Raw genomic sequence first — 26,573 nt, 5'->3', positions numbered from 1 at the left:
CAATTCAAATCATCCCGTCATTACGGGTACGCGCCTGTATAAAACAGAATTATATCAAAAGCTGCGAAAGTAATGACGCCCGCAATTAGCGCCGCCGTATGTACGTGCCCTCTATAATCCCTGCGCGCGCCACATAATAATAAAAGGTAAGGGGATAGTTGGTCGTTCCAACAGCAGAGGGTCGTCACGCAAGGGTGGCTTTTCGTGACGTCACGCCCGCCGTCAAATTTGAATCGGCGAATTCCACGGCGAGTGTGTTTACTTTTTACCACCATGGAAGATGATCGAGTCGCGCTTAGCCCGAAGAGGCAGCCGGCGGAAAAAATTGTTTCGCAACCGAACAAAAGTTTTGAGGATTTGCTCGAGGAGGCTGTCAGTGCGAGGAAGAAGAAAAAGAAGAGAGGCGGAAAGAAAAAGCTGAAACTGCTGGTACAGTAAGGAAAAACCGCAATGAAAAGTTCTCTTGATGCGGTGCAGACTCGTTTACTTGTCATTAAGGGAGCGCGAAAGACGAGAGATAAAGAAAAGACTGCGGCAAATGTTTTGTACAAAGGCGTAAAATCCATCTCGAGGATTCAGAAGTGAAAGAGGATGTTTATTCTAATTATCTCTCGGCGCGGGATTTGGAGGGATAAGCATTATTTGCATAAATGCCATAAATGGGTTATCTTATTAATTAAAATAGCAAAAAAATTTACTTTTTTATTAAACATATCATTTATATTGTTCCAGAGCTGCAGCATTATTATAAGAATAAGATTATTTAAAGTTTCATATTTTTTATAAAGATCATATTTAATTTTTCATCATCTGAGCTCCCAATCTATGACAAGAATTTGCCATGGTTAACATATTCAAGAATCTGAACTTTTATATTATTAAGGGTTTTTTATCGGAAATATAATTTATAAATTAATATAAATCCTTTAGTAAATAAACGATTCATAAATGAATTTCTAAACATAATATTTATAATTTTTACAAAAATAATCATTTAATAGTAAAAATTCTTTAATCAACCAACAAACCAAGCATTAAGCATAATTATTATATTATTTTAAAGATATAAATTTATTTTAACATATAATTAATTACTTGCTGATAACGATTTCATAAAGTAATTTGGAGATAAAAGAAATTTGCTAATTTTTCTAGAAATTGAAAAATTCTATACATTGTGGCACATAAAGCAAATTGAAAAGAAGATGCCATTTTAATGCTATTAAATTTTATCAAGCGTGTTATATAGAATCCACTGAATGCGTCCTTTGAGGAAAATCAAATTTTTCCTTATTAAAATTCCCGATCGCCCCGGATTTTGTTGATGAAACATTGTTACAATTTTAATTTTGAGGATATATTATCATTTTTCATTAAAGAAAATTTAATATGTGCATTCAAGCAATATAATAAGCTGTAGAAATTTTGCTTTGAGCAGAACCTGAACAATATATTTTTGTTGATTATTTTTCATTTTAAAATACCTTTAAATTGAACACCTGAATAAGCAGAATTTCAAATTCATTTTCCTTGAATTCCCAAATTGCAAATTGATTATATTTTTAGCAGCATTTGATCAAAGTGGATTAAATTTGAATTTAGAAGCATGAATGTTAGATTTTGTTAATAATATGATTTTCTTGTTTATTTTATTAGAAAACGTCCTCAGCGAATGATGAAGAGAATTCTGCTGACCTCGTTGGTGAGACGTTCAAAGATGGCGTCATCAATTTGGGTGCTGAGCTGGAAGACGAGGGTCGCGTTCCGGGAGCGCCTGTTGCGATGTAATTAGAAGTTAAAAGAACAAAAATAATGATCGATCTGTACAAAAACACCCCTTTTTCTTTTGTAAAGGTCGAGCGGAAAGCTGCGACCCGCTCGCAACAGCATTGTTGTCCTGGCGCCAATTAAACCCACTCGACGCCGCGCGACAACTTCTTCGCCACCACCGTCTGAACCAGACAACAATAAAACGGCAAACGAAGAGTGCCACTTGAATGGAAAATCGAGCCCATGGGACAATGAAGAGCAGGGTCGTCTGGATGCGACTGTTTTGAATGTTGTCGAAACTTCCGCCGTTGATAGTCCCGCTCGGAGCTGCAAAAGCCTGAAGGTATTTATAGAATTAATTAATTAATTATAGTGAACTCACTTCAATTCACTTCAAAGTTTATATAAATTACTGAAAGTTGTAGTTTCACAAGTTTCCTTGTTGTGATTTTAGTAGCAAAACAGCTCTGCAAACTTCTCAATTAATGTAAACGTTTTTACCACTCTCGTAATAAATTTTGTGGGGATAAAGTTAAAAAATTAATTTACCAATTTAATAAGCATAGAAAATCCATAATTTTTTTTTTAAATTTAAAGTTAATATAACGCCTTATTCCTTAATTTGAAGGTATAACCTTTTCTTTTTTTCCCATTTCAAATTAGTCCAGCAAAGAGGGAAGCGCACCGAGGTCGCCCACAAAAAGCGCACACTCATTAGGCTCCACTTCTGTTTCCTCGTCGCCCGTTTCATTAAATTCGGCAAGCCCGACGGCGCCGCAGACCAAAAGAAGAAGGCGCAAGCTTACAAGAGCTCACAATCAGCTGCAGGAGATGAATGTGCCGATTGAAATGACGCCTCTTCGCGCTTCTTCGCGAGAAGCTGGAGCGAAATGTAAGTAGAGGAAAACGTGCGGGGAAACGTTTCTCGCACAACGTCGCCCTTTCTTATCTCTTCTCACCCGCGTGTAATCGACACGAGCGCCGAGCAGCTTCCTTTTGCAATTATGCGCTCAACTGAGTCGCATTCAAAGGACAGGCCTAGTCACTTCATTGATACCGTTTCCTTGAATGGGCTTAGAAATTAGTTAAGCTCTTTGACGAACAATCACAATCAACTGCAGAAAATTTAATGAATTTCAAATCAATGAAATTGCATTGCTTTGAACTCAGCCCAATTATTATTATTATTTTTTTTTAATTTTGAAATTTTCTAATACTTATATTTTTTACTATTAAATAAATTTTATATCTCTGATCATATCCTTTTAACACCCCAAGGCTGGTATTAATTGTAGATTTTCAACAAGAAGTTAGTATTAAATTACTATCATTATAATGTTGTTTGTTTGTCCTATTTTCACATCGCATTGCTTACATTTATTTTTATTTTTCAATAATTTTGTTTAAGAAAAGGAATTTTGGATATTTTGTTGGACTAACAGGCTTAAATTTTTGGTTGGAAATCGTCAAAGCTGTTTAAATCAGAACGCAAAAACTATTCCAAAAATTCTTAATAAACGAGTTGAGAGCTACAAAGGCAGAAATTTATACACCTTTATTTTGCAAAGTTCTGCAAAATAACTTACATTTCTGTACAACAGGTTGCCTACTCTTATTTTAATAGATCAAATTTTCAAGTCTTTACAATTTTTATTCTTATCGTTGCTATTGATTCTAAAATTTTCCTTTACATGAAAATTGTATCCTAAAAAATTTTTGTAAAGGGAGCTTGTCATATATTTAAGAAACTGATTGTATTATCTTTATCTGAAATATTTATGATTGAGAAAAAATTTTATTTTAGCTTTAATTAATTTTCTCATCACCCGGAAATGTTTATTAATTATTTGTTAAAGCTCCCATTGAGGAAAGCCAAAACACGATGCTGAGCGTGAGGATTCACCTCTGCGAAATTCCCCTCGCCACGATGCCGGCGGCCGGGATTTTTCTGCGGGTGCACGTTTTCGACACAGAAACTGGATCCGCACTCAAAACGACCCAGGATCAGTCGGTGCCCTCAGCGTCGACGGGGCTTGTCTCCAAGTTCCGCGGTAAACTCGCGCTGGTGGAACAGGAATTAAATTTTGAGGCACCCTTGCAACTGGCTTTGGAAAACAACGTGGTGCTTTTCTTCGAACTGCTCGTGCCAAAGCTGAACAACTACTCGTCGTGCTACGCTCGACTTGGTAAGCAAGAAGTGGATCTAATCAAAAGCTTCGCTCCAGATAAGCGAATTGATTTTGGAATTTCTTACTCTACTTGTTGAACGTATTGTAAAATATATTTTTGATTAAGAGTTGTGAGAGTGGAAATCGAGGCAATCAAGTGATCTCTTTTTTATTAAAAATCAATTGAGTATCCTAGAGAATTTTCCAAAGACATCATATATTATATTAAATAATTAACTTTTAAACCATTGAAAACTTTAAAAAAATTTTGGTGATAAATTTAACGAAAGTTTTTCGCTATTGATGGTAATTATTTATTGAGAAAAAAAACGTATTTGAAGTAAATCGTAATTTCAAGATAATTGAATTAAACTTAAAAAACTTAAAAGAACAAATTCGTCCAATTTATTTTTAATTGATCAATCCAATTCCTTATTTTGCTGCGTAACGGGGAAGATTTTGAACTCACAAAAGATAAAAACGTCGATTGAAAGTTTCTGTCTTTCTTTTGCAAGTTGTTGAAAAGTCTAAATGTACTTTTATAAAATGAATCCGTTCTTGTAAAACTGAACAATGTACATTGTTCTTATTCAAGTAATTGGGCTGTAGGGGCTATCGATTTGGGAAATTAACATCACTAAGGTTCTGGCATTTTCCCGCTCTACATAACAACGTGTGCCTCATTATTTGCAGATATCCAGGAACGCTGCATCGGCTGGGCCTTTCTGAAGCTGCGCTCCTCGTCGACGGGCCAATACAACACCGACGCCAAATTGCGCCTGCAGATTTACGAGGCATCCGGTCTGCCCAAATTCTCACCCTCGCAACCCTTTAAAGTGAGTTTTGCAATCTTTTTTAGTAGGTTTCTTCATCGTTTGCAGTTTTGTTTTGCCACAATTAATTACGTAACTTTTCTCTTGAAATAAAGACGGTGCACGGCTGGTGGAGCAAGGGGCCGTGGAAGAAGACGAGGTGCTCCGTCTTTGTCACTGTCGGAGGGTCGGCCGCCGTCGGCAACAGCCGCAGGAATTACAACAGCAGCCGGAAATCGAGCAAAACGGCCAGCAACTGTGATGTGGCGGCCGATGATGGACCAAGCAGGGACGCTCAAAGCAATTCTCGCACCACCCTCGCCTCTCATAGCAAGGTTCGTCTCTCCTTTATTTATTGCCCATTTCTGTCCTGATCGATGACTTTTATATTTAAGAGCCACTCTTCAAGGAATCTGCGTAGAATTTTATTTTAGAATAGAGAAAAGCTAATTTTTCTATTGGCCAATTTTCCTTTCTAGTAATAGCAATTCTGGAGTTATTCCTTGATCTAGGCACGGTTTTACTAATTTTGTTGAACATCAGCATAATTTTTTGAACTTTCTTATTTTTATTCCGTTGCATAATGTGAAGGAGTTCTTCAAGACAAAGGTTGATTTATTTGGTTGTTACCTTGTTATTTTCAAAGAACAACGTATTTTTATCTTTTCTTGTCATACGAGTGGTGGGAAAAAGCGTGGGATACTTGAGAAATTTGATCGTGACTTCTACAGTAGCGACAAGAAACTTTTCTAAAAATGAGCCCCTTTGAGCAAAAGACGAAACCTTAAACTTGCTATGCTATAATAGGAAATGAGTCAGAAGCTAAAAAACTGCTCTTTTATTTTTAATTAACTTAAGCCTCTTGAAACTCAATTAAGGATAGGCTTCCAGGAATCGAATCCCTAAAAATAGCAAGCCCCTTACCTTGCCGCGTCTTGGTTTTTATATTAGTTTTATAAAAAAAAATAATAATAAAGTACATTTTACGAGATTTTTTTAGTATTCTTAATTAAAAAAATTACTATAAAGCAATTGTAATGAAAAAAATAACCTTTTTTTAATTATTAAAAATATTTAAAAAAATGTCTTATTTTTCATATTTATATATTATTTTAACCAATTTAAAAAAGTACATTTCATTTTATTTAGGTTTTAATTGGTTTTAATAATAAAATAAATTAAATTATCAAGATTGCCTCCATTCCTGGTTTTAATGTTTTAAAATGCTATGCATTGAACTGCTTTCTACCTAAAATTCAAACTTCAAAGTTTAATTCAAAATTAAAAACCTTTCGCTGTATTTCTTTCTATCATGTAAAAATTCAGGGAAATTTCGCATTTTTTTTTAGAGCTTCGAACCGATTCTCCTTCGGAAGGAAGGCCATTTGTGCAAAGTAACCGACAAATTTTCCAAACCACTCTCAGCACCAACGTACAACTGTCTAAGTGCCGCGTTTTCCGAGTCGGGCTCGTTATTGGCGGCGGCAGCGAATCAGAACATCCACATTTTCCAAGTAAGTCGTTGAGAAAAAGTTGGTGGAAATGGTGAACGTGGAGCGGAATTTCAATTAATTTATTCCGAGCAAAGGCCGCCGACTTTGGTCTCAAGTGCGTTCTCCAAGGCCACGAAGGGTTGATTTACTGCGTGTCCTGGCTGGATGAAAAATGGCTCGTCACATCCTCGGCAGACTGCCTCGCCATTGTGTGGGACACGGTGAGCGAAACCATCTCCAAGGTAGGTAGGTGTGTTTTAAAAGAGAGACTTTCCGAGGATTATCAGAGATTTTTTGGGAAAAGTTTTAAATACGCGTCGTGCTTTTTATCAGATGCTGCCGCATCCCTCCTTCGTCTACTGTGCCAAGTTCGTACCTGGCGAGAAGAATGCGATCATTACCGGCAGCAAAGATAAAACGTTGCGCGTGTGGTGTTCGGAAGAGGACGACGACGAGGGAGAGTATGACGTAATAAAAAATTAAATTACTGCCTCTTTTATACCTTTTTTATTATGAAACTAGGAAGCAAAGTCAATCGCAATATATATAGCTTTCAGAATTATTGAGAAAAATATGAAAAGTTGGAAAAAAGTGAAGATACTAGGACTAGATTATTTACTCGTCCACATATTTAATGTGGAAGGTTTGCAATATACAGTCATTGAAGAAAGTTTCCCATCTGCAATGAAGCTCTTTGCTTTTTCTGTTGCATTGATTCATCTCTTTGTAAAAAAATCGGTGCCTCGCGGAGCTGGACTACTTCCACTCTGAAATCAATAAGACGCAATAAGAGAGTGGCTTTTGTTTATTAATTTTAATATAGGAAAGTTGCGCATCAGTGAATTGAAAAAAAATATGATAATAATGTTATTTTTTTTTAATCAAACTTAACTTCTACTATTCTTTGGATCAGGTTTGGATGTCTCAAAAATCGCAATAGGGAATTAATAATTTTTATTTTATGCTTCGACAACATTTATAAAAATCCATTTTACGCTTTGAAATTTATCACAAATTTTAAATTATTTCTTATTTGATTTTTATTTAACAAAACGTAATCTGTCATCTTATCAATACCAAAATTTAGGGTCTATACGAACAAGATTTTTTGCATATTAAAAATTTGGCAATTTTGTTTTTCAAGCTGTGGCAGGAGTTGGATGGTCACCAGGGTTTTGTGACCGCGATGTGTTTCGACGGAAGTGCAATCCTGTACTCGGCCGACAGTGAGGGTCTCATCCTCTCCTGGGCGAAATCCACCGACAAATCCACGCGTCAGCACGACTGGCTGGTGCAAAGAGAGTTCTTGCTGCCAGATTTGAAAGGGGTTTCGATCAGCGCCCTGCAAGTTCACCCCAGTGGGAAGCGGATTTTTATATCTGCGCGCGATAGCGTCGTTCGCATGCTGGACGTTCTCACCGGGGTTGTTCTGCAGAATTATTTAGGAGCCCTTTCGCACAAGTAAGAGATTAAAAAGAAAAAACTAAAATCTTCAACATTAATTGAAGAGGATATAAAAAGCAGATTTGAGTTTTAAGGGTGGTCGAAAAAGGTTTGCAAAGTAAATCCTCTTATGCACTCACTGCTTTTTTACTCTTAAAAACGATTTCAACTAGAACACCGAACATAAAGTTAATTGAAAATTACCATGCTGACGTTTAAAAAAGTACTGCAATTTGAACTAAAAAGTAATTAAATCAAGACTCGTGCAGGCTTTTCCATTAAAATGTAATGAGAAATTTTTATAAATATATTTATGTAATCTGCGCTTTAATTAAAAATTTCATTAACAAGTTAGTGTGAAGTAATTTTTTTACTTTTAACAATAAATCCTTGTATTTTTTTTAAAGAATCAAAATAATGTTTTTTTTATTCACTACAAATATCATTAATTCAATAAATAATCTATCAAGCATTTTTTTTTCAACTTTAATCTTGAAATTTAAAATTTAGGATCCAAACTGACTTGTGTCTCAGTCCGTGTGGCTCCCTTTTGATGGCCGGAAGCGAGGATGGCTCGGTTGTGGTTTGGCAAGCGGACACTGGCAAAGTGATCACCTGCCTGTCGAGTCCGGACTGTCCTCCTGCAACCGCTCTGGCCTTCCACCCAAGCGTGCACCTGCTAGCTGTGGGCCATTTCGGACACAATCCTATCAACCTTTGGATTCCGAGTAATTATAATTTTTTGTTGAAATTATTTGCGATGACTCAATATTTGTCTAAACCCTGCTGAAAAGCTCGGGAATCAAAATAGTTCCGAGAACTATATTTTGGTTCCCGGAACTAAGGAATAGTTCTCTCAAAGAGGAATATAGTTCCCGGGTCTCTCGAGAACTATTAAAGTAACCATTTCTGTTCCCGTAAGTCAAGATTTAGTTCCCGCTGTTGATAATTAGTTCCCGCTGTTGATATTTAGTTCCTGCTGTTGATATTTAGTTCCCTCTTGGACTTAGAATAAAAAAATTTGAGAACTGATGCCGCATGTATGAAATATAGATAAAAAAGATTTTATATTTATTTTAAAATTTTGACCATACGTGAATTAAAAAAAATCTTTTGAATACAGGCATATCAATTTTGTATGCTTTTTTTAAATTTTAAGTACAAACCTTTAAATAAAATTGATATTATGTTAACGATATTAATTGCATTAAAAAAATTAAGGATTGTAAATTTAAAAATCTGTTTTGAATATTAACACACTAAAATAAAGACTAATGAAAATAGAAAATTTCGGGCAAAAGCTCGTGTAATTCAGGCGCCTCTCCTTTAAGGAACGTTAATTAAATTTAATTGGTTTTATTATCTAAAATTTCCAGCGAAGGGTTTATTAGGTCTTATTATGCAAATGCGGAAGAATTATATAGTTGCAAAATTAATACAATTTGAAATATTTGTAATTTAAAGATTTATTGAGTATTCAACATCAGAAAATATAATTATAAAATACCACTTAGGTTATGGTAATATATGATAAAACGCAATAAAACGTAATTTTTAATGTATTGAATTTAAAATAGCAGGCCAACATGGAATCAAATAGACTGATTTTTGGACCTAAAAAATTATTTTGAAACAATTAAAAATATGTAAAATGGGTAATTAATTAATGATTTATCACAAGACAGGCATCTGTTGCACTTCATCACAACATAATTTTAAATTGGAAAAATTTAATCTTTGCTCAGTAATTTATCTGGCTATAAATTAATTTCACAGACATTTGGTGGTACACACAGAAATTCCTCAACTTTAATCAAATGACAATAGATTCTGCTTACATAGCTCCAAATTAGGACACCCGAATCTGTGTACGGCACAATATGTTTTATTGCAAGGTTTTCCTCGCTGTTTCCAAATCTAGGCAGCTGAAAATCTATTTTATGCCCAATAAATATGACACGATCCCTTGATTTTGCAAAGCATAATATTTTAGCAGGAATTTTTTGTCCATTATTATCATATAAAACAAAGAAAGAGCAAGTTCTTTCAGCCCTCAAGTACATTTCAGATGTAAATATGGCATTTCCCCTCTTAGCTCGAAGATAAAAATTCAATTCATAGGGCAGATTATCGTCAAAAAGTGTAATTGTTCTTGCATATTCGACAATGCAGGAGCTAATTGTATTAAGAGAAAGTGCTGAACCCAATGAATCAATTTCTAAGTGTTTGCTTGAGCTGTTGTCAACATTTGCCAAGTAAGTCAATATATTTAAAAAGTTGTGTATCCGCATAGTGTTTGAAATTTCAATGGCTACTTTTGTACCAGTTCCATGAATTACTTGTCCTAACCGGAAGTTTGCCGACTCAAATATAAAAGTTGAGTGGCTCCAGAGCGGACCAAGGTATTTAACCTTATCTGCGTAATGAAGTAGAACATGCAAATTAAATGTCTGGTCGCAAGTTCTGTACATGGAGGCATAATCTCTACAATATTCTTTAAGAGCCCTTTTAGCATCACAAATTTCGTCAGTGGTTATTTCATTTTTGAGTAGAGTATGAATTGCAAAAACTAATAATGAATGATGATTTAAATATCGATCAGGCCAAAAAAGTTGCAAACACGGCAACGAAAAGAAGAGGAGCCAATTTCGAAGCTCACTAGCTTTCCAATATTTCTTAAGCTCAAGGCTTCTCGGTAATCTCTTAACAAAATTAGGAGGACACAGTGACTTAATTTTTTTGTCTATCACTTCCACAAAATTTCCGATGTAAAAATCGTTGTTTCTATTTTTAGAATCAGTAATGGTGTAAATATGGCGTTTAACAACTCCCAATAGACATGAATGTAAATAGTCTGGCGAAAAACTTTTCGACAAATCAAAATTTTCTAACAAACCCATGCAAGAATATCCCTTAACACCTTTCCTATGGTTTGTTTTTTCGTCATTAGGCAAATGTTTTTCTGAATCTTTGATTTTCATAAGTTCGTTTGCATTTCTTAACATGGAAATGGAAGACCTAGCAGGGTATGACTGAGTCCTGAATGGATAAATTCTGGCTTGCCCAATGCCAACTTCAATACGTTCTCCAGGAATTTCACAAAAACTGCAGCCATGAGCTCCATTGTACATATTCAAATTTTGCATTGGCCCTCTTGCTTGAGCATCTACACTTGACGCTATAACAGAAATTCTGCTAATTATTTTCTCTTTAGTTATAGGGTGGGTCCATTCGATCCCATCTTTTCCAAATTTTTCCATGATATTTACAAATTCTTCTAAAAATACTGACATGTCAGGCTTAACAGGGGCGTACCAAATACTGTGCATTATTATGAATTTTGATCGTAAATTTGGGTTGATATCTGAAATAATTAGGAAATTTGGCCAGATTTGGGTCTTAGAACTTCCAGCTACTGGGAATCCATCGGTGTTCTGAATAAGGCAAAGGTCGTATTCAGAACTTCTATTTACTTTTAAATAGGATTCAGAATCAACTATATCTCTTATAACATTTGGAGGTTTATCTTTGCGAAATTGGCTATAATCATCTATCAATTTTGAAAGGCCCTTCTTTTCAAACATATTTCTTATTGTAATATCAATTTGATTTTCGAGATAAATTGCTGATCGCTTTTCTTTACAGGATGGACATTCATTTTTATCATTACCACCGTAATCTAATAGGCAGCTGCCACAGTAGTACTTCACTTTCGGTTTTTCATTGTTGGGAGAAATATCTTCCATCATTTTCATAAACAAATGCTTTGATTTGGGGAATATTGAATCAGGTGGCAGAATTTCGCTAATGAATTCTATTAGATCCCCTAACAATTTTTTTGAACAATAGTTGTCTTTAAATATTTTACAGATTTTGATTAATGCAGATCCTAACGTGTGCTGGCTGCCATCAATCAAAAATGTGGCTAGATCTTTCATTAAAAACTTGCCAAAATGATAATTTTGAAAATCATCATTGTCACTGTCTTCTGCAGATGACTCACTGCATGATGGAGTGTACCATTCCTCCATATCACTGTTTTCTGAATCTTCGATTTGTTGACTGCCCGGAGTATTGTTGACTGTGTCCAACGTGACTTCCGGTGCAGCGGCGGGGTCCAAAGTTAATGAGGTATCCATGGACATGACCGTTTCTTGAGAAATTCCGTCTGCGAAAAGAAATGTTTAAATTAAAAAACTTGCTATTTGATTTATTTTTTAGTCTTTGATATGGGACTCATTACTTACTAAAAGCCGGTCTTATTTAATTAAAAATTTCTTTCACTGCGAGCATTATCAAGGTCAAGACAAGAGGGGTTAATAAAACATACCTTCATCAGACAATATCCGCTCGTCTACACTGCTCTCGCTCTCGTCGGATATTCCACAAAGAGCGTGACGTTTAGCAGTCCGCTTATCGATCTGTAAAAATAAAAAAAGAAAGGAGATAAATTTAAATATTCATTTGCTCCAAGACGAAAAATATTTTTACGAACCCTAATTGATCTGTCGAAAAACCCCTTGTTGTATGAACCAGGCCCGCCTCTTCTACGGCGAGGTCTGCCTCTTTGCGTTGAACAACTCGCAAGATTATTCATGATGATTGAGATTATGCTAAATTTGTCAAAATAGCACAAAATCACGCGATCGACCCATCAATATCAATCAATTCACGAATCGACCGACGCTGGGACGCCGCGTCATGTAAACATGTAAACAATAAGCAAAGCAATAGGCCTCGCAGTATTGCCAATACCTAAAATTGAAATATTATTTTTTTTTTAATATCATTTCTGGTGAAATCTTGATTAAGATACTAAAATTAAAATTAATTTTATTATATAACTTCTGATAACTTTTTCTTCGTTATAATGTTAGGAAATCTTTGTTTTTGTGGATATGTTAATTTTCCAGAAGGTTGGTACTTTTAGTATTTTATTGGTTGAGCTTATCACGTGACCAGTCACATGATATTATTTCAAGCGGATTGGCGGCTGCAAAAAGCATTTACCTGGTAAAAAAAAATAAATATTAATTGAAAAAAGCATAATAGAAGAATGATTCAATTCAGTTTCACTATGATATAATAAAAAAATTAATTTCAATAATTATAAATTTTCAGGATCAATTATTGATATGTATATCGTTTATTTGTCTACAGTACGTCAAATGTTTGTTTGGCTCCGAGGTAATTTAAATTAGAAAAATTAAAAATGATAAATTAAATTTTTATTAAAATAAATATAGAATTTCAAAGAATAATTGAAACTTACTTTAATAAAAGAAAATAGTTTTTTTTAAATTTGAAATCAATAAAAAATAATTATTGAAAATACATGAAGCTTCGATTACCATTAATCATTAATTTTTTTTTTCAATAATTTTGCGACCAATTTTTTGTCATAGGTTATTTTACTACAGAGGAATAATTTTTTTTATTTAAAAAAATCTGATTTCTATAAAAAGTTTTTCGGTTTTCTTTTCATTAATTTTTTTTTTTTCATTTTTTCAATACAACAGATTTTAGCACTTTAAAACTTCCATTACATGGAAGTTTAAATGGGATGATTTTTTTAGTTTCTTCTAAAAATAAAAAAAAAATTATCTCATCATTTGTGTAACAAGAAGACGACACAAAACGGCACCTCTATTCTAATGTTCCTTTTGTCACTCTCGCGTGATATATTATTGTGAAATGAAATAGATGAATAATTTAATTTCCTAATTGTTTTCAATTTTTTAAGAAGATTATTTTGCTTGACCTTTTCTATAAATTCCTAATATAACCCAATACCGCGGTGCACGCGAATTCGATATTAAAATATTAATTTGTGATGTAACAGGGAGTATGGGGCAGGTATGGGGCTAGAGAGCCCCAACTGGGGTCGTGAAGGTGGCAGCACCGAGAGTAGCCGGTGGTGCTCTCTGTAGTGGGTGGCGAGTGCAGCATTGTTTACTGTTTTGGCTTCCCATGCTGGCATTGCTGTTTTAAGACGCCACGTTTTTGTGTTTTCAACGATCATTTTATTTTTCTGTGCTGTTTTGTTTAAAAATGACGACCATTAGGAGAAAACGACGTGCCGCTCAAGATATCCAAGAAGAGGACACGATCGAAAAAACAAACGATTACGGAATCTGGGTCTGCTTTGATATTGACAAGGCTGATTATGTTTATCGAGCATACCAACTCGATTTTTTCCGGGAACTGGAATATGAAAAGGCCTCGTCCTACGTAGGAAAATCCGTAAAAATTCGGTTGAAGAAAAAGGAATACGACGCGGAGGTGATTAAAGTGCACCGTAAGTTTTTTTTTATCGAAAATTCTTCAAAAGATTAAATTGCATTCCCTGGTAATCAAATGCATTTTGCGCCATGCTTGATTATTTTGTCGCTTAATTTGTTTATTGCTGCATGGGATACCTTTAAAAATCTAGTAAGCTGCAAGTATTGTTATTTAGATTGCAGATATTTCTTCAAACAAGAAAGAATTTGAGATAATTATTGTTATTCTCCCAGATTATCATAATGTTGGGTTTTTGGGCGCCATGATCGGTTATTTTGGGACGGGAGTCGGGACCATGTTCGAGCATCTCAATCTCATGTTTTGCTTTTAAATGGGGCGGCCAACAATTGATCATCATATATAGCCTTAAATAACTGACTTGCTCAAACCTATTCATATTTACAGAAAATTCTACTTTTAACTCGATTCATTTCAAATTTAAAAAAAGTTTTTTCTTTTCTGTAATTAATATCTTATTATATGTGGAAATAAATCTGCTTTTACATATATTTAAATAATTTTTTCCAGTGGAACCTGACGTTCTGGATAAGGAGTTGGACGAGCTGTTAAGTGAGATAAATGATAAAGAGGTCTTTCAGCCTTTAACTGAAGAAAACAAAACAAAGGCTGGCCGCAAACCGAAGCCATCTATTAAGGTGGTGGAATCCACTGAATGCAAGGACAAGAAAAAACTATTAGCCGCTAAACGTTTGAAAAATGATCACAGCAAGGAAAAACGCGAGGTAATTATTAATTCAGAATTTTTGTTTTATAATCATATTCATATTTATACGTAACAAATTTTCCCTCTTTTTTTCAAATAATTGAATCCTTTTTATTTTATGAATGATTTATTTTATAAAGATGAGGGCCAAACAGAAAATTATATTTGATGAAGTTAAAAATTTAGCTGTTTTTATTTTGTGTAAAAAAATTATTATTTGTAGGCACTAAAACTGAAGGTTCATGAAAATGAGGAAAAGTCGTCCGCAATTGCTGAAAAGCTTAACCAAAAATTTTCCCACTTGGTTGAAGACGAATCAAGTGAAGAATATTTTGATGCGAATATTAAGTTATCTGTTTCTGCTGATGCCTATTCGTCGATGAAAAAAACCCGAGACGAAGCTTTGGAAAGATTTCAAAAATTGGAGCAGAAGTACGAAAGACTGACTGCCGAAAGCAAAAAGATTGCCGAGGAAAATGTCTCCCTACAACTAAAAATATCTTCCCTTGAGGACGAAAAACTATCTTTCTTGAAGGATCTTGAAGGGAAAAAAGGTATCCCCCCCCTTAATTTTCACCTTTTCACACTAATTTTTAATTTTTTAGCATTGGAAGCTGCTCTTTTAACCCTTCAGCAATTGATTTCTGATCTCAAGGACTTCAAAAGTTCTAAAAAAAATGAGGAATATTGTGAAGATCTTATACGTTCAACAATTGAAGGCAAACATCGGGTATTGTTATTTAATGGAATTTAAAAACAATTTTAGCAAATTCCTTTTCAGATCAAAACCCCCGAACTTGCCCTTTCCCCAGAAGCAGAAATTGAAGAAGACGACTCATTGGTGTTTTCCAGCCCAAATGGTCAAAGCACATTTATAAATGGTGATGATGACTTCGATGTTGACGTTGGCATTCATGAAGAAATGACCGTAATTTATAGTCTGAACTATTAATCTACATAATTTTTCCTTATATGTGATCTTTTTTAGTCTCATGACACTGAAGAGGAGGCTTCTAAAAAAGATGACAACAATGACAATTTGGACGGCTTGGATAAAAATTCCACACCAGAACCTAGAATTCAGAAAGGAAAGTTGTAAGTAATCGAAAAATAATAAGATTATGAAAAAAGATTTAACTAAAATTCCAAATAAAATCTAGAAAAAAGGCTATTCCGGTTGCTAAAATCCATAATTTCTCTGACGTCTACAAAAGATTACATAATAATTTGGAACGCCAGCTCAAGTATCCTATTGGCCATGAGATATACAACTCTAAAGAGGTAAAAATATAATTCTTTTCATTGAATTCGATAGTAAAATTTTCTTTTTAAGGAAATGAAGATGCTTAGCTCTTTGGTTGGCGTAATCAGAAGTGATTATCGCAGATTATTGCGACAGTGCCACACCCCAGGTGCTTTAATTGGAGGAACTATGAGATTAGCTGTGACAACCGAGGCCTTAACATACTGCTCTGTTATGGGCCAATCTAAAGGACGCTCGGGGAAGCCCCCAAAACCAGGACTTCACACTGTCATTACTGATTCGCTTTTGGGTAAATTTTGCTAATATTTGTTTCATTTAACAAACAATTAATACGTGTATTAAAACTTTTTCAGATTCTGTTAAAGATGCAAGACTACGTCACTTGAAATATGCAGAAAAGGTCAAGGCGCAAGGTTTTATGGACAAGGACATGGCTAATAATCCAATTAAGCCAAAGAACATGGACACTGACTGGACAACGAAAAAGTGCGAAGACCGAGCTGCCCTGAAGAGAGCACTCAACAAACTCCTGGGCAAATTTTCCTCTGACGAAGATGAAGGTGCTTCAACATCATCTCAGCAACAGCAACAGCAAAATCCGACAGAGAGCAACAAAGAAAGCAACAAAAGTTTAGTGATTGTGCCTCCTAATTAACAAAACAGAAGCAGTGTGGAGACTGTGCTATTAATTTTATATTTTTCTTTTACAAACTTATTCTGTAGTTCCATTGTGTACAAATGCCCTTTTAAAAAGTTTGTGCAAATTTTCACCATCCCAATATTTTGGTTGTATTTTACAGTCAATATCATGTATTTTAAGAAATGAAATTTTTTATTTCTTTTAATTTTTAACCAAATTTTGTAACTTATTGCGGGAACTATCAGAGGCACTATTTCATTCTCTGTCAGAAGGGAACAGAGAGGGGGAACCATTCAAGGAACAGAGAGAGGGAACTATATAGGGAACAGAGAGAGGGAACTATATAGGGAACAGAGAGAGGGAACTATTCGGGGAACAGAAATGGGGAACTAAGCGTCAAGGGAACTAAGTGCAAAATGGCTACTAAAATAGTACCCGGGAACCAAGTCTCTGAAGAACTATCTGGGGAACTATAATTTTTCAGCAGGGAAGGTGCTGCTGAATTGACTTCACTGGCACAAGGTGACGAAGCCGACGCTGCCGGTCGGAAACTCGGGCTCCCTCAGCAAACAACGCAACTCATTGTGGACCACTTGCGCCTGCAGGATATTATCGCCCGCATTGATCGAGTGCTGCTGACGAGCACAGCTGAGGAGAAATAATTAAAAAAAAATGTATCATGCTGTGCTGCACTTTGAGAGTGAGCGTTGATTCAAATGGGTTTTGCTGAGTTGTGCACTATCATTGTTTTCCTGATGATGGCAAAGATAATTATATATTTTTTTTATTCATGTCTTTTTTTTAACAAAAAATTAAAATTGATATATATTATGTTCCAATATTTTCAGAGCAATAAATGTAAGTTTTTTTATTTAAAACATAATTACAATTCTGAATTCTGAAGTCTCAGATAAGTCTTAAGTTTTAAAAGTATTTTGTTATTAAAAATTAAGATGTAAACTGAAAATTATCCAATTAAAAACATTGTGTTTTTTAAAGTTTTTCAAAAATTAGTTCTGTTTATCAAGATAAATAAAAAAGAAAACAAAGTTACAACTTTAAATAAAATTGTATATTTTACTAAATTACAAAATTAAGATAGTGAAAGGTAATATAAAATATTAAATATTTTGACAGAAAATAAACGCTGAAAAAACAAATGAAGTTTTGCTCATTTTCGCGCGTTTTTTCCATCAATCTCGCCGATTTGCCACGCCCACCACGAGACACCGTCAACCAAAACACAAAGCAAATCTCTCTAATTTCTACATTTTTCGTCGAAATTTCGTAAAATATGACTTTACCATGACCATATAAACTTTTCAAATCAAATTTGAAGATATTTTCGCACAAATGTCGTCGCAAGACCCAACTTTTATCGTTTCTTTACTGGTGAAATTAATTGTTTTCACAAAGATAAATTGCAGGAGTTAATTTTCTTCTCACCTTTTTAGTCCGGTGGTGCTGCCGGGACGGCGGTGGACATTGCCCTTTTTCCACTGGACACCCTCAAGACGCGACTTCAGAGTCAGGCCGGCTTTTGGAAATCCGGCGGCTTCCGAGGAATTTATTCTGGCGTCGGACCGGCAGCTCTGGGCTCCGCTCCCAATGGTAAAAATCTATTTACTCTGGAAATTTTAAACTGAGATCGAAAATTTATTTGCAGCTGCAGTGTTTTTCTGCACGTATGACACAATTAAAAGGCTTGGCCTTCCTTTAGTTTCGCCTCAGTACGCATTTCTAGTCCACATGAGTGCTGCCAGTATCGGAGAACTAGTTTGTCTTTTTGTTTTATATAAATTTGAATTCTGAAATGACAAATTAAATTTCAGGCTGCCTGCATTGCTCGAGTTCCTGTGGAGGTTGTAAAGCAGAGACGCCAAACCACAGCCCGACACCTTTCAGCCCTGACGGTCGCAAAGCAAGCCGTCCGCAAGGAAGGTTTCCGAGGCTTGTACCGCGGCTTCGGAAGCACCATCTCGAGGGAAGTTCCCTTTTCCATTATTCAGTTTTCGCTCTGGGAAGCGATGAAGAGCAAACTTGCCAGAATGAAGGGTGTTGACCAGGTCGATCCTGCCCTCACCTCTCTGTGTGGAGCTGTTGCTGGTATGGCATAATTTTAACTGCTTTAAAAAAATAAAAATTTAAAATTTCAGGAGGCATATCAGCAGGTTTGACGACGCCATTGGATGTGGCTAAAACTAGGATAATGTTGGCAGACTCACAACCCACAGGCTCCATTTTTGGCGTGCTCAAACAAGTTCATTCAGAAAAAGGGATTCAGGGGTAAATTAATCCATTTCATATGACTAAACTTAAAATATTTGAATTTAACCTTTTTAAAAATTATTGTACCATACAACTGAGATAAATTGAATTTCATTTTATATCAAAATGAAGGTTTTTAGCAACTTAATATATTATAGAGATTTAGTCAAAGTTTACGAGGATTATGTTAAGTAATTTTTCTGCACAAAATCGATAATCTTCCAACTTAAATAATTTCAGATTATTTGCTGGTTTGGTTCCTCGAGTGATGTGGATCTCGATAGGTGGTGCAGTCTTCTTTGGCGTCTACGAATTTACCAAAGTCAGCATATCGAATCTATCTTAAGGAGCTGCTCCACTTGTGATAGAAAAACTAGGTAAGTAACCGTCAGTTAAAAAATTTATTATTTTTTCATCACAATCCGCACTCGAAATTGGCAAAACACCGGAATTCATTTCCTAAATTGTTTCTGTGGCCAGGCAGAAAGTCCAACTGTCTCACTTGGAGCAAACGCTGGGCCAGGTCGGACATTACCGCTCCTAAAATTTTATTTTATTTCCTTAAATTGTTATTTTAAAACAAAGAAAAACCTGTGCAGAGAAGAATCTTGTCTTTGGCCAGATAACGAATAGTAACGGCCGTCTTGGTCAGACATTCTTCTGAGAGGAAGGGTGGGTCGGCCACGACAATGTCAAACGAACTCGTCATCTCGGACGGGACTTTCAAGGGATTCCGATAGTCATAAAAGCAGAAGTCCGTTTCATAAGCTGCAAACCTCTCGTCGTACTCAAAAAGAGTAACTAATTCAAAATAAATAATATTAATTTTGATTAAAACAAATGAATTAATTTTTTGTACCATTTGCGTTGGATTTTTTCAATCTTGTGTAAAGAGTGGGACAGGACACTAGAGCTATTTTTCCCTCTGGACCGGCAGCTTTCAGGACCTCCTTGGCCAGTCTGTCCGCAGTCTCGTCGTCGTACCAGAATTGGCTTAGTTGCTGAAATTATTTTAAATGAAAATTCATCATCAAAAAGTGCATGTTCAGGGCTCAAACCCAGTCTTCTTGAAACTGCGGGATGTCCTGCTTGTTGTCATTGACCGACTCCAAAATCTTGGCCACTTTATCCTGTCGCTCTTTTTCTTCGTTGTAGAATTCTTGCAGGGCTGCAAAAGTGGCCGCCGAAAGCTGAGGCTCGTCGTCATCGCTCATTTCGAGCCGATATTTATCATAAACTCTATTATTAAAGCGTGCTTATGCAAACGTGGGTTTGTTTTTGTTTTGGCTTTTATTTTCATACCGGTTATTTAAAAATAACCGGTATTATTTATTTAACCGGTTTTTTCAAATAAAACCGATATTTGAAAAATTTACAAAAGTAGTTAATTTTTTTATTTTACTTGTTAAAATGCTTAATCAGATAAATATTTAATAATTCTTATAGTAATTGAATAATAGAAGGCAAAGATGAGCGTGGAAAGATTATGAAAAAAATTCCTACAGTTTTTAATTCTATATTATATTTATTTCCTTTTTTTATTAAAATTGATAATATGTACATGAAATTTTAAAGTTTTCCATCAGTTTTTTTTTTATTAAATTTCTTCTCGCAGCAGCAAGTTTCAATCGTTTGTATTAAATCAGTGACATATTCAATTTTTCCTAACAAAAAATAACAATTAACAATGAATTATAATATAATTAAAAATGAATAGTTTTCGTTTTCAAAAGGAACAAAAAACACAGAATTTTAACCACACGGTTGTTCGTCAGTTGTGATTTTATCTTCATCCTGCTCCTTTTTACTCATCAACGCCTCCGACAGCTTTGGATCTTCCACGTCCCCATTTCTGTGCTTTTCACTTTTGCTAGTCAAATCTTCCCTAGCAACCGGCAGGTGAGCGCCTTTCTTCTTTCTAAAGAAGCGCTGAATTGGCGGGGTCAGAAGATCAAGGTCAAGCTCATCTGGGTCTTGAAAGCCGGTCATGTAGCTGACGAGGAGGCCGACCGTCAGCACAACCACCAAGCCCGTCAGCGAGTAGAGGGTGTACGACAGGTGGTAAATTGACATGGGCTCTTCTCTGCAAAAGGTCAAATGCCAAAACGTAAATGAAGAGCAGAAACTTCGCTATAGCTTTTCCATAGGGGACAATATGAACAAAATTTGGAATTCATTAGAAAGAAAAATTATAAATAGTGCATTAAAATTTCTAAAAATAAAAAATGAAATAATAAAAATCATATATGCAGTTAAAAAAACCACAATGAATTTATATTGGCCAATGGATTTAATTTAAAGAGAGATACTAAATTTTATGTTATTAGTATATTTATGATTCATAATTTATGATGCATATTGTTTTTCATTTTTTAAGTTAAACTTACTGGACTTCAACCGGTAGCAAAGGGTCCTCAACAACACTGCTCATATCGTCTGGGAGCAGATGGGTGCACCCATCGACGGACACTGGCTTTTTGGGGAAGGTGATCAGTTGGGCGGCGATGGCAGCCTGAGTGCCAAACGAAATCCAACTCATGACGAGGAGGCCAGCGACTCCACCAACAAAAGTTCCCTGAAATATAAGTCAAGTGAAAAACATTTTTTTTTAATAAAATTTCTTTCATCAAGCATAATTCCTGTTGAGTATTTATTTTATTAAAAAAAAAGAAATCCCTCACAATTGAATTGGCCCAGGGGAAAAACATTCCGAGGGTGAAAATTCCCAGCATAGGGCCGTTGGTGACTCCGCCGAGGCTACCCGACACCTGCGATCAAAGAAGTTATTAAAAGTTACTCGAGTGTGTCAAAAGGAAACCTGGAGAACTCCGCCCAGTTTCTCGACAAGGAACACCATGGCCACGCAGAAAACGCCTATAAGGGCGCAAATCACTTTCATCATGAAGCTGGCGCGCCCCTCGGAAACTTTGCCGCTCAGACGAGGCTTGACGTAGTCCTCGAAAATTACACCCGCCATCGAATTCAGACCGGTCGACATGGAGCTGATATATTAATTTACGGGTCTCTGCTGAGAAGTTAATAACTTGTTTTTGCAAAATTACCTCAAAGCGGCGCTAAACACGCCGGCCATAAATAACCCTGGAAGACCGGGAATGAAGCCGGTGACGTCCATCACGAAGTAGGGCAGTAATTGGTCACTTGCGTGAATGATCTGTCGGAGTGCAAAGTGAAATTTTTAATAAGGAAAAAAATTAATGATAAATTCTTAAATAAAAATGCATTTTGAGCCAGTCCGCGACAAAAAGTTAAGTAAATTGATTGATTGATTTTAACTCATTAGGAATAAAAATACCTTTGTCGTTACTCTATCACAGTCGTGATAAGTTGCATAAATGAGCAGTCCTGTGTAGCAGCTTATGGAGACGATGACTATCACTCCAATGCAAAATATAACAAGCATTCTGAAAAAAAGAATTTAACAATTTTTTAAAGGCGAGAATTTTTTTTTTTTAAATAAACATTTTAAAACGATGTAAATACATAATGAAAATTAATTTATTTAAAAAAAACGCACAATTTCTATTTGTAAAAGTTAGATTTTTTACTCACGTTCTCGCCTTATTAATAGATGGCATGGCCAAAAAACGCTGAACCATGCCCTGGTTGACTGAAATATGCGTAATCCAGCTGAAAAAGCTGCCAAAAGCGATGTTCCAAAATGTGTGACGAACTGTTGGATTCATGTCCATGCTACAGTAAAATTAAGTCAATCAGATAAAAAATTTGTGCACACGATTTCATTATGATGGAGAAAATTCTGGCCTGCCCTAGTTTGAAATTAAAAAAAAAAAAATTTAAATATAAAAATAATAATTAAAAAATTGAAAACTAGCATAATATGTATTTTAAGAATAACAACGCAACTTATTTCTGATTAACTTGAATAATTTGTTGATTTTTCTTCTTCAATTTATATCATTGTATTTATATAATTTTTTTATCGCCAATCGTAGCTTAACTGATATTGCAATTTGCTTTTTAACACTAAGCACGCCTCTTAATTTTACTAATCAGAAACGTTTTTTTTTTTAAACCAAGTTAAACAAAGAAATTACTTGAAAAACTCAATCCTCTCGCTCATTTCACTTCGCTGCCAGACAACTTCAAATCCTCCAACGGCTATTGTGCCCACAACGACGACCACAATGGCGCCGCCGAACATCAAAATTGTCTGCAAGGCGTCCGTCCAAACAACAGCCTTCATTCCACCCTGCGAAACAATGAATGCTCAGTCTCCACATTTGGCTACAAAACAATCAGACCGTACCAAACTGGTGTAGAAAATACAGACGAGGCACACTAGAGGCGTCACCAAATGCAAATTCACTCCGGTGACTGAAAGAACGAGCACCAGGTGCTTTAATTTGGGCTTTGAGAGGGACAGATTTTGTTGTTTACCTTGGCTGAATGCGAGCGCAGGTATGTAGATCACAATGGGAATGTACAAAAGCTGTCAAGAGACAAATAATATCAACAAAGGGTGAATTACTTTCTTGGTACGTCAAAAGCAGGAAATTACCAACCGTGCTTATAATGTAGAGAAACGAGCCCAGCAGTCGCACTCGCCTGTCAAACCGAAGTTGCAGGTACTGAGAATTTAAAATCATTAAGTGAAAAAGCCTCAGAAAAGGTGACTATAATGCTTAAATTTTAATGGAAAAAATCCCAGAGCAAAAAAGCAAAATGATATATTCGCAAGTTTACCATTTTGAACAAATTAAATTGTTTAAGGATATAAATATCTAACTCTAACGTCTGCTACTTATAATTAAAAATAGTTTAATTTGCAATTAATTGGAGCGCCTGCAGATTTCAAGCTATGCAATCCTCTCGCCTGATATGCCGAGCAGGTTGCATAACTTCGCCAAGTCGTCTGGAACTTAATTTACTTTTTTGCTAGAGGAAACGTAAAATGGGAATTTCCTTAATTTAGCAACTTTTTAAACCAATGAATAAATCGATGTACGTCATTGATTGGCGTAACAATTTCCAACAGCGGGCACCAGGCACCATGCTGTCGACCAAAGTGGCCAATCAGCTCAATTTGTGCTCCAGATGCGGATATAGTACAATACATAGATGTACTTACTTCGTAAGATGTGTTTAGCTGCAGCTTGTAGAAGACGGGCAGGAAGAAAACGCCGCAGCCGGCCGACATGAGCAGAATTGCAATCACGACGGACCAATACTGAGTACCGTACACATAGATTTCAGCCGGCATGCCCAACAATGTGATCCCAGAAATATAACTGAAATTTAATTTAGTAATTTATTTTTTTAAACAAAATACAAAAATGACATTAATAAAACGTAAATAAATTATTAAAATTATTTCGGAAATGTAGGAATTTATATAAAAAATAACTTCATTAAATCCGCACCTCTAGTGTAAATATTTTATTAAAAAATTCTCAATTGATATTTTATTTTTTAATTTTTTAATTATGAACTACGTCAGATTCATTATTTTAGCCTACCTGGCAATCAGCGACATCGAAACGGGAAAGATGCCCATGTTTTTGCCGCCCATCAGGTACTCGGAGGTGGTGTTTTGCTTCTGTTTGGCGAAAAATGCAAAGTAAATGCCTATCAGTGCCGACATAGCGAGCATAGTGCTGAACACCGAGTAGTCGAGCAAACTGAAGACGGCCAGTTGCGAGGGCAGTTCGGCCGTGCCCGGGGTGGTCGACGGCTCCAGGTTGTCCATCAGCAGTGGAGACGAGGGAGAGATCAGGTTTTCGCCTCTCATCACCGACGAGGGCTGTTGTTGCTCATTGACAAGGATGAGGTCCTCGCCAAATAACCCTCCGTCACCACTCATAACTGATGGAAAAAATCAATATTTTATAAATTATGATAAACTATAAATTGATTCTTTTATTTTGCCTATTTTGTCAGTGAAATTTAATTTAATCTCAACTTAGGAAATATGAACAAAACAAAAAAGTTTACAAAAGTGTGTTTGGACTCAAATCTTGAAATAGACTCTTCGATATAATTCAATAAAATTCAATGGATTAAATGGATATAAAATATTTCTTGAAAAATAAATGGCTGGTTTTTGAGGAAACGTTGCCAATTTTAATCATTCTGGAATTCTTAATTTTAAATGTACATAATATCTAATTTTTCTGCAAAGTCACGATTCACGACACGTGCTGCACCACGCTTTTTTGCAGAAAACCTTGAAAAATATACAAATACCAGAGATACAGAGAGGGCTCGCGGTAAATAGAAAATCATATCTCTTTGCTGTGTCTGTCCCACACCAAAGACAATAAATTATGGACAATTCACCTTTCTAGCACTTTGCTCATTTCAAACAAAAACGAATGCTTGTGAGAAGTTTGCTGTTATTTACAACTTTGCCAGAAGTTAGATATCAATTGAGTGTGCAGTCTTTATGTGAAATCATCGCGAAATACGGCAGTAAATTTTGCCACGAGTTATAACCGTAGGTTAGGAAAAATGAGAATGCTACATAATCGCTGAGTGCTATTTGGATACTTGGGCAGTTTTCATGAAATAAAAATAAGATATCATGTTGGAGGATATATTTTTTTATGTGTAAAAGAATAGTAAAAGTGAATGCATAACATAAAAAGTGACTCTATGCCAATGAAACTATATGAAGAATTGAGATTTGTTTTTACTAAACCTTGTCTTTTGTGTGATTTTAGTATATTTTATTTTATATTTTTTTTTATTTTCCAAAAATATTTTTTAATAATTTCCAATGTTTAGATACAAATGGCAATTAAAATCAATTTTTTTTTATTAATGTGCCATTTTAATAATTATATAGAAATAACATTAACAAAAGGTAGAGCTTATTTAATTGAAGATATAAACTCAAATATCTTCTTGCATAAAGTTTTTGAAAATTAATCTTCTTTTTGAGATCAATATGTTAAAAAAAGGGAAAAATAGAGCAGAAATTGAATTTAAATAAAAGCATTAAAAACTCAAATCCACAAATTCCTACTTTCTCGAGTGTGTCGCAGCAAGTATGGTCACAGTGGTCGCCCTCTTCCGTATATTGTCAGACTGGGTGACGAAGGTCTTTCTATCTCTGTCCGGTCGCGTCTCGCCGTGAAGTGGCCGATTCTCTCAGCACCATCCCTCGGTAGATAATGACAAAATTGCCATATCTCCACCGACCTTGCGACACAATTAGGTGAGCATAAATTATCGCGCGCACATTTTATATTGCAACACGCTGGCTTCTCTCGCTGGGGAGAGAAAAAGAGTGATTTCCGCGTGCCAATCGCCTATTTGTAAATTTGTATTATTCAAATCGTTGCATCAACAGACAATATATGTCACTTTCAACAGATAATCGATTTGAATGATAAGAGTCGTACTAATAATCTACTCTCGGAAAAATCATATTGGATCAGCGCCTTTAAAAAAATCTTATTATATTTCTTTATTTTAAACAAACAAATATAAAGATAAAAAAATTAAATAATGGGGATAACAGATAAGACCATTTCTAGTACAAAACTTTTAAAGGATAATTACAAATCAGAAAATGTATAGAGGGCCATCCAGCACTATAAATGTTTAGATAGAAAAACCTAAATTAATTTAGTCCAAAAAAAGGATAAGCAATTAATTTTTTTTCCGCTCAGGAGAAAGAAAAATCAGTAAAAATGATTAGTTTTTTTACTAAAAAAACTAAAATT

The 26,573-nt window shown here is 35.2% G+C and overlaps 6 protein-coding genes across 7 annotated transcripts; 3 read left to right on the top strand and 3 right to left on the bottom strand.

The window, feature by feature from the left end:
* Positions 1 to 241: 241 nt before the first annotated feature.
* Positions 242 to 17,437, top strand: LOC132192498 (jouberin-like). Of its 2 annotated transcripts, none has more exons than XM_059612483.1 (13): positions 242 to 429; positions 1,657 to 1,784; positions 1,855 to 2,113; positions 2,434 to 2,662; positions 3,627 to 3,956; positions 4,632 to 4,774; positions 4,867 to 5,085; positions 6,100 to 6,264; positions 6,339 to 6,485; positions 6,577 to 6,711; positions 7,388 to 7,704; positions 8,197 to 8,414; positions 17,089 to 17,437. In XM_059612483.1, the coding sequence occupies exons 1-13, from the start codon at positions 274 to 276 to the stop codon at positions 17,256 to 17,258; spliced, it is 2,616 nt and encodes an 871-aa protein (XP_059468466.1). In that variant the 5' UTR covers positions 242 to 273; the 3' UTR covers positions 17,259 to 17,437. The 2 variants fall into 2 exon arrangements, with proteins under 2 accessions (XP_059468466.1, XP_059468468.1); XM_059612485.1 differs by having other exon boundaries at positions 17,081 to 17,247.
* LOC132192499 (uncharacterized) lies at positions 9,130 to 12,397 on the bottom strand. The gene is made up of 3 exons (XM_059612486.1): positions 12,182 to 12,397; positions 12,017 to 12,107; positions 9,130 to 11,854 (listed from the first exon to the last, which is right to left on the bottom strand). The coding sequence occupies exons 1-3, from the start codon at positions 12,281 to 12,283 to the stop codon at positions 9,444 to 9,446; spliced, it is 2,604 nt and encodes an 867-aa protein (XP_059468469.1). The 5' UTR covers positions 12,284 to 12,397; the 3' UTR covers positions 9,130 to 9,443.
* Positions 13,669 to 17,070, top strand: LOC132192501 (uncharacterized). The gene is made up of 9 exons (XM_059612488.1): positions 13,669 to 13,984; positions 14,497 to 14,711; positions 14,916 to 15,246; positions 15,298 to 15,422; positions 15,474 to 15,620; positions 15,681 to 15,787; positions 15,853 to 15,973; positions 16,026 to 16,245; positions 16,310 to 17,070. The coding sequence occupies exons 1-9, from the start codon at positions 13,738 to 13,740 to the stop codon at positions 16,609 to 16,611; spliced, it is 1,815 nt and encodes a 604-aa protein (XP_059468471.1). The 5' UTR covers positions 13,669 to 13,737; the 3' UTR covers positions 16,612 to 17,070.
* Positions 17,438 to 17,799: 362 nt separating the features above from the next.
* Positions 17,800 to 21,500, top strand: LOC132192504 (S-adenosylmethionine mitochondrial carrier protein homolog). The gene is made up of 7 exons (XM_059612491.1): positions 17,800 to 17,988; positions 18,051 to 18,207; positions 18,263 to 18,372; positions 18,429 to 18,702; positions 18,753 to 18,882; positions 19,105 to 19,241; positions 21,242 to 21,500. The coding sequence occupies exons 1-6, from the start codon at positions 17,950 to 17,952 to the stop codon at positions 19,208 to 19,210; spliced, it is 816 nt and encodes a 271-aa protein (XP_059468474.1). The 5' UTR covers positions 17,800 to 17,949; the 3' UTR covers positions 19,211 to 19,241; positions 21,242 to 21,500.
* Positions 19,251 to 20,146, bottom strand: LOC132192506 (EEF1A lysine methyltransferase 1). The gene is made up of 4 exons (XM_059612492.1): positions 19,923 to 20,146; positions 19,724 to 19,865; positions 19,456 to 19,665; positions 19,251 to 19,404 (listed from the first exon to the last, which is right to left on the bottom strand). Exons 1-4 carry the CDS (start codon positions 20,076 to 20,078, stop codon positions 19,280 to 19,282), a joined length of 633 nt encoding a protein of 210 aa, XP_059468475.1. The 5' UTR covers positions 20,079 to 20,146; the 3' UTR covers positions 19,251 to 19,279.
* LOC132192500 (sodium-coupled monocarboxylate transporter 1-like) lies at positions 20,396 to 26,008 on the bottom strand. The gene is made up of 14 exons (XM_059612487.1): positions 25,871 to 26,008; positions 24,363 to 24,708; positions 23,975 to 24,134; positions 23,409 to 23,474; positions 23,284 to 23,335; positions 23,153 to 23,220; positions 22,941 to 23,095; positions 22,435 to 22,575; positions 22,178 to 22,286; positions 21,927 to 22,036; positions 21,683 to 21,866; positions 21,546 to 21,632; positions 21,252 to 21,439; positions 20,396 to 20,947 (listed from the first exon to the last, which is right to left on the bottom strand). The coding sequence occupies exons 2-14, from the start codon at positions 24,704 to 24,706 to the stop codon at positions 20,617 to 20,619; spliced, it is 1,995 nt and encodes a 664-aa protein (XP_059468470.1). The 5' UTR covers positions 24,707 to 24,708; positions 25,871 to 26,008; the 3' UTR covers positions 20,396 to 20,616.
* Between the last annotated feature and the right edge of the window lie 565 nt (positions 26,009 to 26,573).

Source organism: Neocloeon triangulifer, unplaced genomic scaffold, assembly GCF_031216515.1.
Source record: "Neocloeon triangulifer isolate White Clay Creek 2 clone unplaced genomic scaffold, ASM3121651v1 ptg000003l, whole genome shotgun sequence".
Lineage (NCBI taxonomy): Eukaryota > Metazoa > Arthropoda > Insecta > Ephemeroptera > Baetidae > Neocloeon > Neocloeon triangulifer.
Note: the sequence above shows the minus strand (reverse complement) of the source record. Positions and strands in the feature narration are given on the sequence as shown.